At 39.4% G+C, this 23,288-nt stretch overlaps 1 protein-coding gene across 1 annotated transcript in view; it reads right to left on the bottom strand.

The window, feature by feature from the left end:
• Nucleotides 1–23,288, bottom strand: part of GUCY1A2 (guanylate cyclase 1 soluble subunit alpha 2) — a 165,669-nt gene that overhangs the window by 3,126 nt on the left and 139,255 nt on the right. The window contains exon 7 of the mRNA XM_069883499.1: nucleotides 13,548–13,702. Within this exon, the coding sequence (XP_069739600.1) occupies nucleotides 13,548–13,702 (155 nt within the window). The remainder of the gene's footprint in view (nucleotides 1–13,547; nucleotides 13,703–23,288) is intronic.

Genomic DNA, 23,288 nt, shown 5'->3' with positions numbered 1-23,288 from the left:
TGGATTTTGTAATAGGCTGTTTATTTAATGTCTCTAAAGCTGATTTCTGGGAAGCAAATGAATGAATGAATCCTATTGCCAGGAGAATTTTGCAGGATTCTCAGTACATGTAACAGCACTTCCCCTACTGAGTCTCTTTTGAGGGTTTTTTCTAAGACAGTGTATGTGAGTTCATTGAAATATAAAGACATTTTCTTCCCAGCTTTTAAATAAACAGTTGGTTAAAAATTCAAAGATGTTTTGCCTTTGAACTTCTGTGGTGGTCTCTGTTTAGCATGTGGTTTGAATGTCATAATCTATTTTCCACACTGTCAATTTTATGATCAAAACACTGTAATCTTTTCTAAATTGCATGAGAATTTGCAGAGGTGCCTACAGAGAAGCTTCTCTCTTTTCATCTCTACAAAGCTTGAGGTAAATATTTTGGATTTTAAAACTACAGGCTTAACACACTGAAATGACTCTTTGCTGCTCCTCAAACTAGATTTCTGCAAGCAACACTTGAACACTAAGAACTTTCTGAGCTAAATTTGTAAGATTTCACTGCAGTCATTCTTCCCCCAAATGACTATTCCCTATGGAGCATCTGGCCTTGCTAAAAATTAACAGTTTCCTTCTCAGAGCCTAGCTATGTGAAAAATTATACAAACTTGAATCTGTAAAATATACATGCTCGTTGATTCAGTTCAGGACTGAAAATGAGTTTAGTTGTTATTTCATGCTATTTTCCTAATAGAACAGAAGTGCAAGATATTATTTAAAGTTGTATTTTTATGTGTTTTGTGAATTGTAACTTGGTTTCAATGAAATACTCCAAGAGTAGTGCCAGGAGTGAAAGGTGACTAAGCAATTAGTCCTTTGGAAATTGCTACACTACTGCGGCATGTGATAGACAGCATATCCCTGTCTATAGCTGGACTACTTGAATCAGCCTCTCACCCTCAGAAATTGTCTAGCTGACCTCTACCAGGATAAGATTTCAGCTCCCAAGCAAGCACGGCAGAAAACCTGCTTCATCAAATGCTGATGGAAGCTACTTATCATCATATTCTGTTCTCCTTACTTTAATTCTCACTTTTAAGAAACAAAATTATTTACTGGCTCTTGTGATACTACTATTGGAAAGACTTTAATCAGGACAAAAACAGTCTCTTGTTAGCATTCTCCTGAAGAACAGGTTCTTCAGATTCCTTAAATATATTGGCTTCCCAGGCTGAGAATGACATCTTATAGCTTTGTTTATAAACTACAGAAGTAAGTTATCTGCTAATCCTCAGTGCTTATCAGTAAGAACATGTTTCTGCAGGAATCTTCCCTCCCATGTTTAAGCCATCCACAATGTCAAAAATAAAACAGTAGCGGTTGATGGCCATTGCCCAGATGTACAGCTCTTTCTTGGGTTTTGTCTTCCTATTAATGGGTACAAAGTACCCCAAAAGATACTTCTGTCAATAATGCAGATCCTCACCAAGGGCAAGGCTGAGCTACAAAATCATTTTTTACATTTCCCCTGTGCTTAGAGCAAAAGCCAGTGTAAAACCTTCTGATTTCCTGGGTGATGGCACCCAGTTCTGGTTGTCTCACCTTGTCGACCGTTCTCAGAGCATTTTGTCGTGAGCAAGTCAGACTGCAGGTTCTGGAAGTTTGAGAGCACAATCTATCCTTCACCTTCAGGAAATTACAGGACAGCTTAAACTGCATAAAATGTCCCCAGATTGTCCCATAGTCATAGAGTTTAAGTAGAAGTTACAAACCTCTGCAGTTCAGGAATATGCATGTAACAACTAGTCTTAAAATATTCCAAAGCATTTATCTCAGTTTTGTTTCCCGCATCACTTCTATGTAATTCCTTTAACAGCACTATTGCAAAGGGTATTTTCATAGTAGGTTATTCACAGGTTAAAAATTCTGAGTTCCACTCAAGTGGCTGGATATACAATTTGCAATTCAGTGCTTAAATTGTGAGGGTCAGGCTACTAAAGCATACCTATAATTGCTTGGAACTAGGTGTGCCCTCAGCTTCTCTTTCTTATTGATGTTTCAGGTGAGGAAAAATTTCTTAAATAGTGATATGTAGTTGATTAATTTTGATAGCTTCCCTTCATAACCTGAAAGCTCCCAGACCTGTTTCAATTCCTGTTCTGTTCCTTCCCTGGTGGAAATGCCGTTGCTTTCAGACAAATAAAAATAAAGATGGTATCTGAGAATTATCCCCTTTATTTTTTTCATTTTCAGTTCCTTCATTCAAAAAAAGAAAGGTGTCAGTATGGAAACAGCAAATGTGGTTCTTTCCTAGTGGAAACAAGAAGCATTTCAAGGTCAGGAGGTCTGTATGTGAATGAATACTGGTATCATACTTAGTGGGAACCCTGCAGAACGTTTTAAAAGCTGTAGCTCTTTCTTGCGTAGATGAAATGATAGGGTAATTGTATTTCAAACTATTTTGGGAACAAGCAGTCATATGTTCATCAGTGAGTTCCTATATTCAGAAAAAGAATGAACAAAGATTTCTTACTACAGAGTTATTTGTTGCAAGGCTCTCTACGCTGTGTGCATGCTTTCCACAATGATTCCTTCTCTGAAAACCATTTTGCCTCTTTATCTCTCCATCTCTTAGAGATGTCAGACCTTTGCATTTATCATTGTGAAGATTATTTAATGCTCTTACAAAAAAAAGTACCTCTGTTTGCCCTCAGGCTCAGCAGGAAGGATGGCTGCAAATATTTTATGATTCCTTTGTGAAAAGTGGGCTAACCTACTCTGTTCCTTCCCAAACAAGATACAGACACAAATCAGTCACAAGCTGAAGGATCTGTCCAAAGGGAGGAATAAGATAATGAGAGGAATAGCCACTTAGCAGCCTGGAGTAGCAACTTCTTTGGAAATACGAACGAGCAACTTCTTCAGAAACAGAAAAAGCAATCTTGAGAAGTCAACTTTCACTGCTAAAGGAGTAATTGACTACTGCATGTGCATGCTCTAATACTCTGAGTTCCACCATAAGGGCTTTTGAATACACATTGCTCGTATGGTGTTTGTAAACCTTTGAAACCACCCCTCTATTGTGACTAGTGCTTGCTGGATGTGGCTAGCACAGGTTGCCACTTTCCAGCAAACTGAGCAAACGAAAGCAGATTTGTTCAGCTGCAGGAGCCTGGCACACCACATAGTTTGTAGTGCTCAGGCATCTGTCTTTTCTCCTGCTCTTTATACCAGTCTTAAAAGCCACCATGCAGTCAGGCCAAGCCTTTCCAGAGGCAACAGACAGTTAGCAGCAAGGAAATGACCCCAGTGGAGATGCAGCTCATCCTTGTCCAAACTCTTCTTCTTGCTTGCCAAGCTTGATCATTTGCTGTCCCCTGACCGCAGGAGCAGCTCAAGAGCATCAGCCTCCCCAGAACAAAGTACAGCATCTCAACCTGCCTGTATGGCTTGTTCACCTCTGTCTTCCTCAAGACCCACCACAAAATGTACAGTGGACACAATTTACATCACAGTTCCCAAGATAAGTGCCATAATCATAGAATCATAGAATAGTTTGTGTTGGAAGGGACTCTAAAGATCATCTAATTCTAACCCCCCTGCCACGGGCAGGGACACCTCCCACTAGACCAGGCTGCCCAAGGGCCCATCCAACCTTGTCTTGAACACCTCCAGGGATGGGGCAGCCACAACTTCCTTGGGAAACCTGTGCCAGTGCCTCACCACCCTCATAGTGAAGAAATTCTTCTTTATGTCTAGTCTAATTCTGCCCCTCTCTTGTTTATACCCATTGCCCCTAGCCCTATCTCTACAAGCCTTTGTAAACAGTCCCGCCCCAGCTTTCTTGTCAATATCTTCAGGTACTGGAAGGTTGGTATAAGGTCTCCTTGGAGACTTCTCCAGGCTGAACAAGCCCAACTCTCACAGCCTGTCCTCATATAGAAGGTGTTCTAGCCTTCAGATCATCTTGGTAGCCCTCCTCTGGACCCGTTCCAACAGCTCCATATCCTTCTTACGTTGACGATTCACAACTGGACACAATACTCCAGATGAGGTCTCACAAGAGAAGAATAGAGGGGTAGAATCACCTCCCTCACCCTGCTGGCCACACTTCTTTTGGTGCAGCCTAGGGTGCACTTGGCCTTCTGAGCTGTGAGCTCACATTGCTAGCTCATGTCTGATATATATATATGTACAAAATATCTCTCATATAATAACCTTCAAACACATGTTCATGTCTAATTAGATATGAAATTAATTATAGCATTTGCTGTTTTAATAACTATGTAACAGGAATGTAATACTCAAGTAAGGTATTAATGATAGCCAACTATTTATTCAGTTTTGGTTTTGCATAGATATACGTTTAACATCTGTATAATGAATTTCCATGTATCCTAAACAAAAGTCATGTTTTGATAAGATTTTGAGATTTGCTGAATCAGAGTTAAAAACACACCCATTCAGAACTTAACTTCAGTGTAAACTTCTTCTAGGAAAATTGTTTTGTATAAACCAAAATTTGAACAATATAATGCATACAATAAATAAGGATACACAGAGAAGTGAAGTGGCTACATCAGTCTTCCATAAATGTTACTTTTACAGGGACAGCAATCAACAAAAGAAAAGATTCTTTCTCCCTGAAATACTGAAGAGGTATAAAAACTGTAGTTAACCTTGGTCACATCCACCTATTAATTAGGCAAATAGAATTAATGGATTCTCAAACAGGTTATCAGAAGACTGTCTTCTGATGGATTGCCAAGCCCTTCTTCTGTGACAAGTGTTGGTTACTTAAATAACTGGGTATCTGTCTTGATAATATATGCTATCTCATTTGTTTCTATATGAATTCAGATGATAAATTGCTGTTAGGAATAATTATCACTCATTAGAAATATTGGTAGGCTGCTCATAAAATACACTGTCAAAAAATATGAACTTGGTATTTTAATGCCAAAAAACAGTGCAGTTGGTCCTAAATTTCAATGGCTTTGAATTTCCCCCTCAGTTTCTGTACATACTAGGAAGAACAAGAGACTGAAAAAAACCTGACTATGTCTGGATCCACTTAATTTCATATTATACTTCAGTATTTTTTAAACTCTGGAAGTTCATGTATTGTTTTTTCCATCATACAGAGTATCTTAAGACAATTACGAAAGGACCAGCCATGATTTTTTTAATGCAATATACTGTGTATCGCACACAGCTCAGCATAGTGAGTTTCTATCACTGACCTTTAGCACTTTTGCTTCCCACCCATCTAAGCAGATGGAATATTGCTCTCTGTTCTCTCTCTTTGAGACATTAGAGAATTAGACTCGGGGAAAAGGATTGTGTCATCACTACTAAAAGGACCCAGGCTTTGCATTGATCTAACATTGCTGGCCTCAGGACTCGTCTGGATTTGTCTAGGTTTGAGCTTTTTCTAGTACTAGCAGTTGTCTAGCAATCAGATGACTGCTATGTTGTAGCTTTAGTTTAGTTGTGTGCATCTGTGGTGTAACAGATGCTCTTAACTAATTGTCAGTGACCTAACACAGAGTTAATCTGTGTAGAATGAACTACCTATGAATCTTGGATAAAACAGTAGTGTCACAAAGCACAAGCATGGGCAGACAGCAGAGACCCCAGGTCTGTAGTCACAAACCACACTGACTCAGCCTCATGGAGGCAGATGACACAAGGAAATGAAACCCAAGAATAAACCATTTCATTTTGACTCAACTTTAATGTTTTAATTAGGCTAAAAATATTTTTTTTCTGTTCATGTATAAGCTGTGCTCACTAAGTGACTAGACTCTTGGATGAGGGAAAGGCTGTGGATGTATCTTCCTGGACTTCAGTAAAGCCTTTGACACAGTTTCTCACAGCGTTCTGCTTCGGAAACTGTCAGCCTCTGGCCTGGAGAGGTGCACACTCTCCTGGGTGGAAAACTGGTTGGCTGGCCGGGCCCAGAGAGTGGTGGGAAATGGTGTGAAATCCAGCTGGAGGCCAGTGACAAGTGGGGTTCCCCAGGGCTCAGTGCTGGGTACAGCCCTGTTCAATGTCCTTATCAATGACCTGGATAAAGGCATCGAGTGCACCCTTAGCAAGTTTGCGGACGACACTAAGCTGGGTGGAAGTGTGGATCTGCTGGAGGGTCGGGAGGCTCTGCAAAGGGATCTGAACAGGCTGGACCGCTGGGCAGAGTCCAATGGCATGAGGTTTAAGAAGGCCAAATGCTGGGTCCTGCACTTGGGGCACAACAACCCTGTGCAGTGCTACAGACTAGGAGAAGTCTGTCTAGAAAGCTGCCTGGAGGAGAGGGACCTGGGGGTGTTGGTTGACAGCGACTGAACATGAGCCAGCAGGGTGCCCAGGTGGCCAAGAAAGCCAATGGCATCTTGGCTTGATCAGAAACGGTGTGACCAGCAGGTCCAGGGAGGTTCTTCTCCCTCTGTACTCGGCACTGGTGAGACCGCTCCTCGAATACTGTGTTCAGTTCTGGGCCCCTCACCACAAGAAGGATGTTGAGGCTCTGGAGTGAGTCCAGAGAAGAGCAACAACGCTGGTGAAGGGGCTGGAGAACAAGTCTTACGAGGAGCAACTGAGAGAGCTGGGGTTGTTTAGCCTGGAGAAGAGGAGGCTGAGGGGAGACCTCATTGCTCTCTACAACTACCTGAAAGGAGGTTGTGGAGAGGAGGGAGCTGGCCTCTTCTCCCAAGTGACAGGTGACAGGACAAGAGGGAATGGCCTCAAGCTCCGCCAGGGGAGGTTCAGCCTGGACATAAGGAAAAAATTCTTCACAGAAAAGGTCATTTGGCACTGGAACAGGCTGCCCAGGGAGGTGGTTGAGTCACCTTCCCTGGAGGCATTTAAGGGATGGGTGGATGAGGTGCTGAGGGGCATGGTTTAGAGATTGGTGGGAATGGTTGGACTCGATGATCTGGTGGGTCTCTTCCAACCTGGTGATTCTATGATTCTATAAGTAAATTGCCTGTCCACCAATATAACTCATGATAGCACACGTGGTGAATTGGCCAAAATAAAAAAAATCATTTTTTTAAAAAGATGCTCAGAAATGAAAAATAATCTGAAAAGTCTCTTGGAGAGCAAATCTATTGTTTTGTCTGTATGAGGCAAAAAATACAGATGTTGGTAATATAGAGATAGAGATAGAGATAGAGATATAATTGTGTAGGAAAAAGTTATATACATAGGTATAGCCTGTAGCAAAAATAATTTGATGAAAATAAAAATCCTTAAAGAGTTTATAGAAATGCACAGTTTTTATTTAAAATCCCAATAGAGAGATGTATGTACATCCTTCTTAATTACCTGAAACTTCATGCATACAACATACTGTAAGATAACTGTTAAAATTCTATTCAAATTCTGCAGTTTTTAATCAGTTCTAAAGGCTGAGAGGCAATTTGGGCAGGTGACTTAAACCAGCACTGTCCCTACCCAGCTGAATAAGGAGGTACAATTGGTTGCTCTCATTGATCAGATAAGGATGTGGGATACAGACTTTTCATCTTTGCCTAAGCTCAGGTCCTACATGTATTGGCCAGCAAATGATAAGGAAAAATATCTGTACCCAATGCTTGATGCCAGAAGCACCTTCTCCAGCAGGGATATAAATACTGGGAAAGATCAGAGGTGGAAAGAAAAGAAAACGGAGAATTCCTTTTTAAATACAGTTACCTGCCAAATAGCAACAATTGTGTTTACCTGCTTTTGATAACTGCTTAGAGATCCCAAGTCATTACATTGTAATACTATTAGGAAAATAGGATGAATGTAGGCATGTTATATTTATATCTGATAAACATAATTATTCAAGGCTGAAACAAAGAATAAAAAGTATTTAATCTCTCTTCTGTGCTGAAGAAGAGTCTCATAAATCTCTTTGTGTTTCCTCACTGATTATGGAAAATAGGGTAGTTTTATTCAATTCAGGATAATGCACATGAATTAAATAAACATTGAGCTGCATTTGCCAGTTTATTAAAGGAACCAAGAATGTTTTATTCTTCTCCTATTCCTTCCTAGCCAAATGTTTAAACAAGGACCAGTCTGCGAAACACCATTCTCTCTCCAGTTTCCACGTGTTTCACTGGAAGTTTCACCAGTGCTGTTCCAGTGCTTTCATTTTACAATGCTCATTGATTCAAAGCAAATGCAATAAAGCTCTGTAATCCTTCAGTCAAAAGATCTGCCTGAATCAAGAGAAGGTATTTTGAACAGAAGTGAGCTCTTCTCCCTGACAGATTCAAAGGTCACCTTTGTAAAAGCTGCTGTTTCACGCTGTAGAGCTTTGCCCAGGCAGGTGTAACTGGAACAGGGAATGCCCCAGGTTCACAACTGCTGCTAGGCAACACCACATCTTACATTTATAATTTTAGACTCTGATTCTCACACAGGCAGATCATGGGTTCACAGGAAAGTGTCTGAAACCAGTAACGGGCATTCTGATGCATGATTATAATTTGAATGACGATGATGCCTTGTAATGCATAATCTGCACTGTAAAATGCAAGTTGATAAGTATTAGACATATTTCCAGCATCTGCATGCTTCGTAAGCACAAAACTTGTACCAGAATTTTCATCAGGGAGTATGGTGCACACAAACTTGTAATGATAAATGTGAGTAGTTTTAATGAAATGAAAAATCTGTTATTTTCACACTGTTCATTTCTATTATTTTCATTATAGAATAATATCATTTGAAAAAATTGCTTCTTAGATAATAAAAATATTAACTGAGTACACAGCTTGGTACGATCAAATAGAAGTATCTGATGGAATATAAGGTCAACTATAAAGACATTTCAGAGTGCGGTTAATCACCTTATTTTAATACAGCAAATGATATAATCACGCAAATTCTGTTTAAGAAAGTTACATACAGATGCATCAGATCACTACATATTTGGATAGTACCAACATATTATGTTCAAACCTCCAAGATCACCTTCAGAAGCTCTGAATAATTTTGTCTGAGAGAATATTTTATAATTGCAGTCTTTCCGAGCCACTGTGTTGGCTGTGTCATTTCTTGACTACTTCCCTGTCCTCATGCTTTCAACCATGCCACTTTTCTACTCTCTTTCATTTTTGAAAGCAACAGTCTAAATTTATAACTTTCTGGAAGATAAGCCCAGATATGGTGATCAGATAAGGTGAAAGTTTGGCCATCCTGAAACAAATGGTCCTATTCCTGCTAGATTTCTAGGATTAAAGGGAAATGAAAAAAAAGTTGTAGCTCCCTTTTGGATACAACCTGCAAGATGGACAAGGTGAGAAAAATCTGACTCACATTATGCTAGCTAGGTCTTAGTAAGAATGCTCTCCAAACTCAGGTTACCCACATGCATTTGGTTTGCGTGGCAAGGTTTCAGTAGTGGCTGAGGGCTACCAGGATGGCAACAGCTCTGTGAGCAACAGCTCGAAGCTTCCCCTTTGTCTGACAGAGCCAATACCAGTGTCTCCAAGGTGGACCTACCGCTGGCCAAGGCTGAGCCAGTCAGTGATGGTGGAAGGGGCGAGGGGAAGAAAACCCGGACAACAATTGCAGCCAGAGAGAGGAGACAGAATATGTGAGAGAAACAACCCTGCAGACACCAAGGTCAGTGAAGAAAAATGGGAGGAAGTACTCCAGGTGCCAGAGTAGAGGTTCCCTGCAGCCTGTGATGAAGACCATGGTGAGGCAGGCTGTCCCCCTGCAGCCCGTGGAGATCCACCTGTAGCTAAGGGAGGAGGCAATGTCAGAGCAGGTGAATGCCTGAAGAGGGCTGTGACCCCACGGGAAGCCCACACTGGAGCAGGATCCTGGCAGAACCTGTGGACCAATGGAGAGAGGAGCCCAAACCGTAGCAGGTTTGTTGGCAGGACTTGTGATATCTGCCAGTCCTTATCTTGACCCATGAGCCTTTTGATATATTTTCTCTCTGCTGTCCAGCTGAGAAGGGGAGAGAGAGAGTGGCTTTTGTGGGGACCTGGCATCCAGCCACGATCCAACTACCACACCACATTTGGCTCGTTACAGGATGATATAACCAATTGCAGCCAGGTAGAGATGAGATACAGGCAAAGAGATGCCACCTTCTCTGTGCTGCAATGTACTTGCAGTCACCTAAAAGGCAGCATAAGAGCACAGCAAACCCCACATACAAGTCATAGAATCATAGAATCACCAGGTTGGAAAAGACCCACTGGATCACCGAGTCCAACCATTCCTATCAATCACTAAACCGTGACGCTCAGCACCTCGTCCACCCGTCCCTGAAACACCTCCAGGGAAGGTGACTCAACCACCTCCCTGGGCAGCCTGTTTCAGTTCCCAATGACCCTTTCCACAAAAAAGTTTTTCCTAATGTCCAGCCCAAACCTCCCCTGGCAGAGTCCTCAAACTGGCTTTCAGAACAGACTTTTGCCAGCAATGCGATGAAAAGAAAACACACAATCATAGTATCATAGATCTGGCAGGAAGAGATCTTTAAAGGTCATCTAACAACCCATTTTCAATGATTAGGGCCATTTTCAACTAGATCAGGTTGCTGAACAATGACCACAAATCCGTTGTCTCACCATATCGCTTTCATAACCAAAACCAACACTGAAAATGAGACTGGCTTCAGCAGGCCAAGAGAAGAGTGCTGTGCATCACTGGCCCCACAACAACTCACTGCTTTTATTTCCAACTGTATTTTTCTTAAAATAATATGAACATGCCTAGCTCCCAATTTCTTTTCTCAGGGACACAAACTCAAGCAATACCACAGGCCTGAGTGGAACCACACCCCTCAACCACATTGGTGAAGCACTATCTTTCTTCTGAAAAAGTATGAGCTGCATTTTCAGAATATCTTGAAGATATTTCAGGCAGGAGAACACTCTTTTGTAAGAACTGTTCCTGTACAAGAGAAGTTCATGTCCCTGTCATAGAGCCTTGGTTGTGTTTTGCTGGAATCTCTTACTTCTGTATGTATAAAATTATCACTGAAGGCCCAGATACTGCCTACGTTTTCAAAACCAGAACAATTTGTGAACAATCTTGTGTTCACTTCTCAAACAATGTCTGAGAGAGTTTCTACTATCCCATACTAGAAGACGTGGAACAAAAGCCACTAGAACATTTGTTGCGGTTTGAGCTAAAGTAGAAACAGTTTTCTAACTTCAGCTAAGTCTTGTCTAAGTAACTTCATTTTGTGAAAGTTAATTGCGTGTTTTTCAGACATGATTCTCTCTAGAAGCGATTACACGGTTCATTGGTGTGTAGAAAGGCCAATGCTTGTACTTATTCATAGAATCATACGTTCCCACAGTAACCAACGTCATGCTCGAGCTGGTGGAGTGCCATAAGTCAAAGATGAACAGGATAGGTGACCCCAAACTGACCAACAGAGCATTCCATCCCGTATACATTATCCTCAGTATAAACTTCAGAGATCATGAGGGTCTCTTCTGTGATGGCTGAGGACCAGTGAGGACCTCATCTACCTGTTTTCCCCTGATCCTGGATCCATGCATTACTGAATCCAGTTCCTGAGTCCAGATCTCTCCTTCTGCTGACCCCTTCCTTGACTTGCTCTGCATCATTTGTGGTGACACACAGTCATCAAGGGGTAGGGGCATGATTTCATACATTTGTATATATGTTATGATTTTTATTATTTTCTTTGATGATGATGATGATTATGATGGAACACCTCCCATACAAGGACAGGCTGAGAGAGTTGGGCTTGTTAAGCCTGGGGAAGATAAGGCTCTGAGGAGATCTTATAGCGACCTTCCAGTACCTGAAGGGGGCTACGAGAAAGCTAGGGAGGGACTGTTTACAAAGGCTTGTAGTGAGAGGACAAGGGGCAATGGGTATAAATTGGAGAGGGGCAGATTTAGACCAGACACAAGGAAGTATTTCTTCACCATGAGAGCGGTGAGGTACTGGAACAGGTTTCCCAGGGAAGTTGTGGTTGCCCCATCCCAAGAGATGTTCAAGGACAGGTTGGATGGGGCCTTGGGCAGCCTGGTCTGATAGGATGTGTCCCGTAACAGGGGGCTGGAACTAGATGATCTTTAAGGTCTCTTCCAACCCAAACTATTCTATGATTCTATGATTCTATGATTCTATGATTCTTTTATTATTATTACTACTACCATTACTACTTTGTTAAAACTGTTTTAGTCTAGTTTCCAACCCGCAAGTCTATTCCTCTCATTTCCCTTTCCCCTTTTCCCTCTCCCTGGGGGTGCAGTGAGGGGAGTGAATTGGAAGCCCAGCTGCTCAGTTTTAGCTGCCAAAATTGTCCAGACTGAGGCTCAACTGTGACAACATTGTACCAGGAAGGTCCCAAGGAGAATTTCTTTTCAAGTGACACCAAGTTCCAAACAGTAAATTCCTATGTGTTTACTGAATATCTTTTTATTTAAATAACAAATTTTCTATATTCAACAGTAGGCTGGGTCTGTGTTTCTGTTGCATGTTACCAGACAACTGGATGAACCTGCTTCTGTGCACTTTAAGATCAAAAGTCTATTCAGGCTTTTTGCCTCTTGGTCAATTAGCTAAGCTTGCTCCACTCTGTAAATCTCATCTCAAGTGAATGGACTCTTCAGACAAATGTAATTTTATTCACTGGTTTTAATTACTTCTAAATTTTAATTTCTGAGCGATTTATATTTTAGCATATCAGATGCTTCAATTCCTGGATTAAGAAATTCCATTTAAAACTTTAATTTATGTAGACTGGTATGAGGAAAGAATAAGATTCACAGCACCATATAAGAAAAAAAGAGAAAGAAAAGCAGTATTGTTTGAGCAATTGTGTACAGATATATCGCAGAGAAACAGCACAAAATCCAGAGCAAAAGCATTTGTCAGAAAATTACTTCAGATACAGAATTTTGGAAAAAGAGTAAGACTGAGCTCTCCTGCCAAAAAAAAAAAAGTGAGTGCCTCAGTAGTAATTCAAGCAGCAGAAATTCTAATAGTCAAGCTGTCAAATTTGAACAATAAGGAACACCTTTTTTATTTAGGAGCTGTTCCTCCTAACCAGGTTTAATCAAGCCTTCTCTCTATTTGCATAATTTCTTCAAAGACCTAAGAAAATGTTTCTATGAAGTTCTCTTCACAATGCTACATATGAAATTTTGCCTTCAACAAAGCATAAAAACTCTTTGAAAGCTTGGCTTTGCAGGCAAAATTAAAGATGCTAATTCTCCTCATAAACTCTGTCTAGCAGGTGGAACCCAAATCCTTGGCCAAAAGCTGTAATGGTGCATGAAATTACAGTATTATGGGAGACACCTCCCACTTCTTCTATTACACATTACTTTGGGCAAGAATGTTTGGCCCTCCTGTTCTGATTCATTGCCTCCACTGCCTGACGACTTTGCACATTCTGGTGGCAAATGAAAGACGGACAGCCCCATGCAAAACCTCTTCCCAGTTGTCCGGGTGCCCTGCAGACCTTCTGTTGAAGTTCACGTGTTGAGGATAGAGCACGTTACAAGATCAAATTCAAAACCAGCTGAAACAAAAACAGTATGAAAAAATCAAAGAGGACTTACTGGTATGTGGTTGGACTGACATTGATGCGGCGTGGGTGACTTCCTGACTCGAACTTGCTTGCAAGGGTGACATTGTTTCCAAAGAGACAATAACGCGGCATTCTTACACCAACAACGCCAGCCAGTACTGATCCTGAGTGAATGCCTATCCTCATCTGGAAAAATATGAGATCCATGTCAGTCTGTCCCTCTCGTGTTACCCATGGTAATGTCACTAGCACTTACAAACCACTCACACCAACCTTTCAAAGAAATAAAAAACAAAGGAGAAAGAATGAAGTGGAAGAAAACAGGCTCTCCCTTTCCTCTAGCTTGAATCAGATCCTGCAGTTACAAAAAAGGAGAACAAAAACATGGCTATCATTTTTACTAAAACTCTTTTTTTCTTCTGTGGATGTTTGCTGGAGACTACAACAGACAAAATAGGAATTATGAACAGAATAGGATGAGATGACCAAGAGTTACTGCAAAATCAGCCATCAAATTACACAAATAGATATACTACAGTGAGTTATTTTTTGCCAGCACTTCTAATACAAGCTTTAGTGTAAGACTCAAATTTTCTCAAAGTGGCAGAAAGAGTAGTAAAGTGGAATGTATCGATATAGTGCTTTCATCACATTGTATTTTTTTATTCAAAACTCATCAATGTCTATGGTCTTCCTCACTTTGTCAAACTGAGAGATATTGTGATGGTGAAGATGCTGAAGATTAAGGCATCAATGATGTTAAAAATAATTGTATCCCTCCAAAATAAGGAGGAATAAATCCCCAGCAAATTAAAAAAAAACATGTATGTCTATTCTAGCAATCATTCCCTGTAGGTGTCCGAGATCATAGAATCATAGAATAACCAGGTTGGAAGAGACCCACCGGATCATTGAGTCCAACCATTCCTATCAAAAGATGTGCCAGTTAAATTGATCTTCATAGCTTGGAGTCACCATCCAAGTTTCTTTAAGAGATAATAATCAAACAAAGAAGATTTATTCTGCGTTCATTTTAGCAGCCAATTGTGTTTGACAAGAAAATAATTTTTACAAATAGGAAAGTCTTTTTCTCTTGTTAACTTTATAACACTATAAAAGAAATGAAAAGATATTTTTATCTTGTGAGAATACTCTAGCTCATGGCAACTGGATGACTGTAAAACATCAAAGCATGAGATAATTTAAAGAAAATATACAGCAGCTACTAAAACAGAGTGTGATGGGATCTGAATAAGTGAGTTAACTAATACTATACTCTATACAGTCCTTAGTCTTACTCAATTCAGTTATTATGCTGCTTCTGTCTGTCAATCCTTATTTTTTAATAACATAATACATATACTCTAATGCAAATAAAAAGTCATTGTTAGCCTTTTTTCATGTTAAGACAAATGCAAGCATTTTATAGCCTTGGTGTCTATGAAGTTCTACAAATACATGAAACTCCACATTATCTCTCCGACTACACTTCTTCCTATTTGTTCCAGACTTTTTTTTCATGTAGCTAAGTAGCCTTTTCATTTTTTCCTCTCTTATATGCCACAGACAACGGGTATAGCATTATACCTGCTATACACTAAGCCCAGGCGTAACCTAAGAAGGTGCTGTGTTGCACTTAATGTGATGTGACTTAGAATATTCCTGTAGGCAATGTAAAACCTTCAATCTTCACAATAATGCTGTTAATTACAGAATAGGATTTTTTTAAAAAAAATCTGTCAATAAACAGCACTGAAATTTAACTGAGCTTTCAAAACTTTAATATAGTTTGTCAGGCAGCTATTGAAATCCTTCAAATACTCTATTCTGTTGGGATGGGAAGCACCCAGAAATTTCCTTTGGCTGTGAACTTCTATGCAACCTCATCACAATCACATTATTTTGGTAATATTCTGGGGCATGAAGATTCCCTGATTTTGCTGCAGCATACATATAAACTCCACTGTTCATTTCCTGTAAAAAAAAAAGTGCTCCTGCACTCAAGAAGTGAGCAAAAATAGCCCTTCTACCCACTAGTGAGGTCCGTATCTGACCTCAGCAAACATCACAAGCAGAAAGTCTTGTTCAGACAACAGCAAGTTTTCATTTGTTCCAAGAAAGTTGATATTAAGTCTCCTTAAACCATACAGAAATAGAGAAATGCCTGATACAAGACAAAATTACTCCAAGAATGGCTTGCAATAAAGCTCCACATACATTTCATTATATGATTCTCAACAAGAAACAGCCTGAATCGCTAACGCTATTGCCATGAAGAATTCCTTAGTGTGTCCTTCCTATATTAGCAACAACCATTATATTGGTCATATATTGCTTTTCAGTGAAATATGTATTTCATAAAAATGTCTTTTCAACATTTTATTTCATCTACAGATGAGCTATTCTTGCTTTTTCCTCACTGAGTTAAAAAGTGTTGTGTAACAGTTTAAGGCTTTTTTTTTAAAAAAAAAGAAAAAAATACATGATCAAACTATTAGCAACAAGACAATTATTGGGGTACATCAACCTCTCACAATAACTCTGCAGCAAAAGAAAATCTACCTTGAGAATTTGAGTCAGAACAATAATAACAGTTTTACATATATACTTACAGTTCCCAAGTTATATAGTATATGCAGCCCTTATTAACACTTTCCCAGGACAGTTATCATTAAAGATTATTAATAACATATGAAATGCATATTAGATTGAAACTAGGATGCATTATTTGCCTATTATAACTATATTTATTTATTTATGTCCTTTAAATGTAGGTGTAATAACTATTGCATACACATTAACTATCTTAATACTTGAATTGATTATTTTTAAGAACATGCATAGTCTTCATCTGTGCTGACTTCTTTATCTGTCTTTAATAATTTGGCTGATGATAAAAGGGCAGAATACAACTGAGACTGAAAGTTCAGGGGTATTATCACATAAAAATGGAAGGACGGCTCTTCGGAAACTATCACAAAGAGAAAACAACCAGAAAATACCAGTCCTTCATTGTTAAGGAACAGTGAAGAGACAGACAAAAGCAAAAGACATTTCTAGAGTAGAATATTGGAAGGCACAAAGGGGAATGAAACATGAGCAGGTGTGAAAAAGAGCAAGAGACCTGTGAGACACCTTTTAGACAGAGAGAGGAACATTTGAACTGGCTGCAGTGGAAAGATTAAGAGTGGAAAATGACAGGGAGAAGAAAGATTAATTAATTTGATCTCTGCAGCAACTGTGACAATAACGAGGTGGAGACAAGTTGATGAGAGTGTCAGCAGCATAAAAGAGCAGCCTGCATTGATCGAGGACAAGACGAAAGATAAAGCTACGTGGAAAGGAAAAGAAGCTTCCAAAAACTTTTAAAGAAAAGGTAGCAATAGTTAGATATTGCCTGCAGGATAAGGCACAGGGAACAGAAAAGAGTCCTGTCACCAGAGTGACAGGAAGGATAGCAGTTTTACGTAACAGTGATAAATAAAGTAGGTTCACAAGGAAAGATAAGGAGCACTGACGCTCTGGTCATTGTCTGATGAGCAAACATGCCAGATGCAGTTATCAATGAGAATGGATAGTCTAGACTGGACTGAGAGAGAAAAGTCAAAAAAACCCCAGGAACAGGGACAATCAACAAAAAAATACAGCAAACTGCATAAAAAGAATTATTTTTGTTTTTGAAACAAACATTCTGTTACCGACATATTAAATCTTAGAAAAGTTGTGTGTTACTCCTTTCTACCTCTTCATTGCCAAAGAATGATTTTTATTTTTAATAGGTAAAAAAACTGGGGTTTGGTTTGATTTGTTTTTTACCTGCTGTGCTGCTTCTATCACTTTCAATAGCTCCAATGCCTTCTGAGGCACCATACTGAAAAGTGTACTCTTCCATAACGTATTTCAAGTGAGATGAAGGTGAACGCAACACTGAAAACTCACAGCCCATCTACATTCACTTTATGGTGACGAGAAACAAATATTGTCCAAAGAGTAAAGGAATGCAGCAGCACGCCTGAAGTAAATGTCATCATTGCTAACTTATTCCTCAATAGCTTTTTCTGTTTATCAGGATGTTCAAAATAAGCAAATCCAGTAATCTGCTTTATATTTAGAGCTCTTGAGCTTTTTCTCTTTGGAAACTCCTAATTTCCCTACCTAATTTTTGATGATAAAGACCTGACATTAAAATGCAAGCAGAAAGACACCATTTTACAGCATAAGAAGTAGTACTTTTCTCCTCAAGAACATTTTATAGAACCTCCTCAGATCTAAGATTTTGACCAATACATGTCTGCATGTCGATAACCAAGAGAAAACATTAAACCCTACTTTTCCCGTCAGACAAAACTGAGTCATTGCACTACAAGACTTAAAAATACCCCCTTTTTTAATTAGACCACATAAAAATTATTCAAATTGTAATGATCTCTGAAATGAAAATTAACTAGGGTTTTTTCAGTTATTCTCCAGTCTTCTTATGTACATCATGCTGTGGAAAAGTATCTGCAGTCTTGGCTTACCAATCAGTTTTAAACAGCATAAACTGTGCTTAATACAGAAGAAAAGAAAGCAGACATCCAAGATAGGCAACAGCATGAAAAACTGCATAAAGCATGACAGTGAAGAATGATTTCTGAGTTGAAAAGAAAAGGCTCTTTGCGGACAATACTGAAAAGCAGAGTAGGAAAAGAAGAGTCTATGGGTACCCTTCTTTTTGTCTTCCAGTAAAGAGTAGTCAGTGGTGAAACGTGCAAGCAGACTTTTCAATTTAAACCATAGATACATGTAACCTGTCTTTGGATAAACAGAGGGCAAAAATACATGCTCATTTCCAAAATTCTCTCTCTGCAACCATTAGTTTTTAGTTCAGGGATTTCCTGAGCCAAAAGAAATCATTTTTTGCACAGGAAAAGTGTCTGTTGTTCACAGTTCCTCCTCAAACATGAACAATGAAGATACTTCATGGGAGTGGTAGCAGCACACATTCTTCCCACTGCATACACAGAGAGAAAGACCTTAATAAACAGTTCTCACACTCTGAAAAAACATATTCCTGTGCTAGAAAGAGAAGGCTTAGATTGCTTCACAGGTTGACTGCATCCAGAGGACTCAGTTTTCACAGAACTGCCTGCCTCACACAGACCCTTATATGAAGAAGCGAGGGACAGCTAGGAAGTAGGTCACACAGTCTGGAAAGCAACCACAGGCAGAAGTAGTGCCCTACTCAGTCAGCCTGGAGCATTTCAAGCCTTAAAAGTGTGACTGACTGGCAACTGCTCAATAGTTTGTGCAAAGCTGGTCACAGAGCTCGGGGCAATATTTCCAGGCACATGGATGACCCAAGCCAGCAAAGTATTTAAATACAATAAGATCGTTCTGCTGGATCAGGACTTTTATATCAGTTTAAAAAATGTACATGGACACCTGTGAACTGTTGTTTCTCAGATAAATAAAGTACTTCCTACTCTACAGTACTGGATGATACTCTGTGTTTCGTAAGGATCCTCTCTCTTCCATTCTCGTAGTCCCCTTCAGAATGGAGAAAGTCACCTCTCATTGAGCATCTTGCCTATTAGTTCATTAAACACTGCCATATTCTTCCAGAGTGAATGTACCAAATTCTGTAAGATGTTATCTGCTCTAATATTTTTTAGCAGCTTCTACAACAGTGCTATCTCTGAATCTCAATATATGCCTTACACAGGGACATTTATTTGTAAAATGCATTAACGCAAAATAGACTCTACAGAGCTCACAGTGATAACATCAGGGCCACACACTGGTGAGTCAATGTGCCTTTTGGCACCTTCGAAGAACTGTGAGTTGACAGAACTGACAGCTATGCCCTGACATATGCTTTAGTGTGTGGGTTATCTGTATTCTTAGATAGATTTATAAATATCACAGTGTCTTTCTGGAAAGGGACATGTGACAGCACAGCTCACTACAGAATTGTTGCCAAGGAACAGACCTGCTCAGAGGAAAATTTAGATCAGATTGAATTTCACAAGGTGTTCTATAGAACTAAGCTACAGGATATAATTCTGCCATATTTCAACAAAATTTGGAGGAATTAATACTTAGTGCATTTTTTCTAATGAAAATTTCCTAGACTTCTTCCTCATAGACTTAGAATTATTCAATCCATCTGAAGCAAAATACACAGAAAATTATACAACGATAATGAAAAATAAAATTATAAACCAACAAAGATTGCATTCCTTCCGATCAATTAATCCACTGCAGTTATTGGCTAAAGCAAATATGTGGTCTATGTTAAAGACATACAATTAAATTATAACTAATGTGACGCACATTACATATCCCTGGACATCCCTGGACAATGGTCTTGGTATGCAGCCACCTCTAGTGAACATGGAAGAAGGAACAATGAAGCATTTCTACATAAATAAGCTCCAGATGTGAAGCATGGAATTCCTTTTCTCTTCGTAGTTAAGTTCTTCCACAAGAATCTAAGTTAGTCTTGCTTTCAGCAGTGGATGGATTAGAACCACAGAATCATAGATCACCAGGTTGGAAAAGATCTCTTGGATCATTGAGTCCAACCATTCCTATCCACCACTAAACCATGCCCCTCAGCACCTGGTCCACCCGTCCCTTAAACACCTCCAGGGAAGGTGACTCACCAACCTCCCTGGGCAGCCTGTTCCGGTGCCTAATGACCCTTTCTGTGAATTTTTTTTCCTGATATCCAGTCTGAACCTCCCCTGGCATGGCTTGAAGCCATTCCCCCTTGTCCTATCATCTGTCATTTGAGAGAAGAAGCCAGCACCCTCCTTTCCACAACCTCCTTTAGGTAGTTGTAGAAGAGCAGTAAGGTCTCTCCTCAGCCTTCTCTTCTCAAGGCTAAACAACCCCAGCTCCCCCAGCCGCTCCTCATAAGACTTGTTCTCCAATCCCTTCACCAGCTTCGTTGCTTTTCTTAGGACATGCTCCAGAGCCTCAACATCCTTCTTGCATCCTTCTATGTCCTCCAGAGGTTCCTTGCAACTTCCTTTATTTCCTGATGCAATATTTTACCCCTAAGAGTCTTCATCAGCAGTATGAAGTAGAATTAAATAAAGTAAAAATCAAAACCAAAGGGTCAGACTAGTTTTGGGGGCTCATCAGTTCTAAAGCCAAAGGAAAGTTTATACTGGTGTAAGGTTTTGGGGTACAAATTCTGTCCTGAGGCACCAAGTAAATTCACTATGACGTTTCTTAGGGTCTAGGTTAGAAGATGGAATAGGTCCTCTGTAAAAAAATAACTGACCTGAAATGATTTACTAGGAGGTCAGAGTACAGACCTGTAAATGAGAATTTCTGGAGTTGTTGAACAGAAGAATAAATATATCCTTCCCTAAGATTCCACAGAAGCGACATTAATATTGATGTGCTTCTTAATAAGCTGCTTCTTCCTCACCAATAAAATGTTGCATTTCATTGCTGATATAGCATTTAATCAAAATAATTTTTATTGTATTCTTTGAATAGTAATTTCCACCAGCAGGCATTTAATTACTAGGTGAATCTGTGTGTTCAAGCACTTAAAAAAAAGAGCTAATCATTCAAGTAGGCCCACATAACAGTGGAAGATTTTTCCCAGCCTCCTCTCCACTGACACCCAAAAAAGAAAAAAAATCATCAGAAAGTTCTGTTTGATCCTTAGTGTAGGAGGACATCTTTGTCTCACAGTGCCATCATATGACATAAACTGAATGGATTGGATGATATTTTAACAAGGATAAATGACACATGCTCAAAATATTTAAGCGAACAAAAACCCCTGTATGCTAAAAAAAAGTTGGGCATAGGGATTTTAACCTTAAGAAACAGTCTTCAATACTTTCACTCATTTAGTCATTTAAGGTAGATGCTACCTAATTTCAACCACCTAGAAGTTAGGCAGTTCATCATTCAAGTCGTATTTCTAGACTCCTTCTAAACCAAGGAGGTAAATAACCTCAAGGCTGCAATTCCTTTTATTCCAAAACTGGTACCTAGGAAGGGTTGGATCAATTACTCATGAAGGTGTGTAACTCTCTTGGTGGAACACAGAGGTACGTTTAATGGTAAGTTTAACCTGGACACCTCATGCACAGACAGCTACAAACAGGTGAGAGGAATCCAACCTTCAAACTGAGAAAATTGGCACATTTTCATCTTTGGCTTAAAATGAACTACGCTGCTGTGCATAAATGATCAAAGAAACAGCTGTTGATGGGTAGGACCCCATCAGATCATCATTCTGTTTGTAGAACAGCAGAAATTTCTTCAGATATTTTAACATAACTTTCTTTGAATCTAGCCTGCAATCTTTGAAATTGTAAAAAAAAGGACTTTTCAATGAAAAAGTAATGCTTTGTCATTTGATCAAAGCACACGTGTTTACACATAGATGAAGTTCACATTGAACTCCTTTGGGATAAGCTTGGCACTAATCAACGAGGATCTGCTGCATAACAACTTCAAAATCTGCAGAAACCATTGATGTCTAAGAATCTCACAGTTTTAATATTAAAAGCAGCCTTACCCAGCCTGCGTGCAATGATGAAGTGTCCGTGTCATTGTTTTTCCTGAAGGCCTCTACACTTTTAAAGTGACCTCAGTCATTGCCTATGGAATTTAAACCTTTACCACTGCAAAGTGTTTTAATACATTTTGCACAAAGACATTTTATGTTACATTTTAAGTGTGTAGTTTCTATCAGATCTTCTAGCTTCAATCAGCACTAAGGCAAGCATGATAAAAATAAAAATTTGATTAACCTCCCTCCTCCATATGGACACAGTAGACATGACAAAAATGTCTGTGGGTCAGGTTTTGCCAATATGCCTGTTCATAAGTTGGGAAAATTGGAGAGAGAGTTCTTTTAGCACCTCTCAAAATAATAAACAATATATTCAATTAAATATAAACAAATACTGGAGTGTACAGATACTTTATATCATATAAGTTCCAATGTGAGAACAACTCACAATATTAGACCAGCCTTACACATCTCACTCATCTCTAAAACAGTAAAGATGCTGTGTTTCTTTGCTTGTTCATCAGTTCAACTTTAAGAACTTAAATTTCTATAGACTTAACACAAGCCAGTATAAGAGCTAGATGATGACAATGATTTTTGTAGAATTTACCCTTCTCTGGAGCAAGTTTCCACAGCTGGCAGGTAATGATTAGCCTAACAGGCAATGGCAATTGCATAGAAAGAGAAAAGAAGCTCTGGGACTGTATAGATCCTACAATTAAGAGCCTAAGACTTCACCTTGGCTGTAATTGGGGAGGGGTTTCTTTGCACTCTCTATTGGCTGTTGTACTTCAACATCACAGTGCTTCAGATCTATGTAGGGAAAGTGAATTTCCTCCTCAATAAAATCAAACACACATCCCCATGTAATGTTTTTTTCAGACAGGCAAATCCACCAGGTTGAAAGCTACTTCACACCACACAGGGAAGGAGCATGAAGAGAAACAGTGCTGTTTTGCCCTGAATTGAAGATCTTAGCAAAGCAAAGCAAAGCAAAGCAAAGCAAAGCAAACTTCCTTGACACCACAAAACTAGCATAACAAAAGCTACTTACAAAACTCAGTGTATTTTCTACATCTCTGTGCCCCTCACTGAAAATCTAGGTTAAAAAGAAATCTGAAAATAAAATGGTTAATTAAATCAATGAAAAATAACTCTGTAACCCATGTAAAATATATAATTTCCTATTCCTAGATTTAATCCACCAGCCTACAGGCAATTTCTTATGATTATTACATGTCA

The sequence above is a fragment of the Phaenicophaeus curvirostris genome, chromosome 1 (genome assembly GCF_032191515.1).
Source record: "Phaenicophaeus curvirostris isolate KB17595 chromosome 1, BPBGC_Pcur_1.0, whole genome shotgun sequence".
Taxonomy (NCBI): domain Eukaryota; kingdom Metazoa; phylum Chordata; class Aves; order Cuculiformes; family Cuculidae; genus Phaenicophaeus; species Phaenicophaeus curvirostris.
This window is presented reverse-complemented; position numbering and strand designations above follow the sequence as displayed.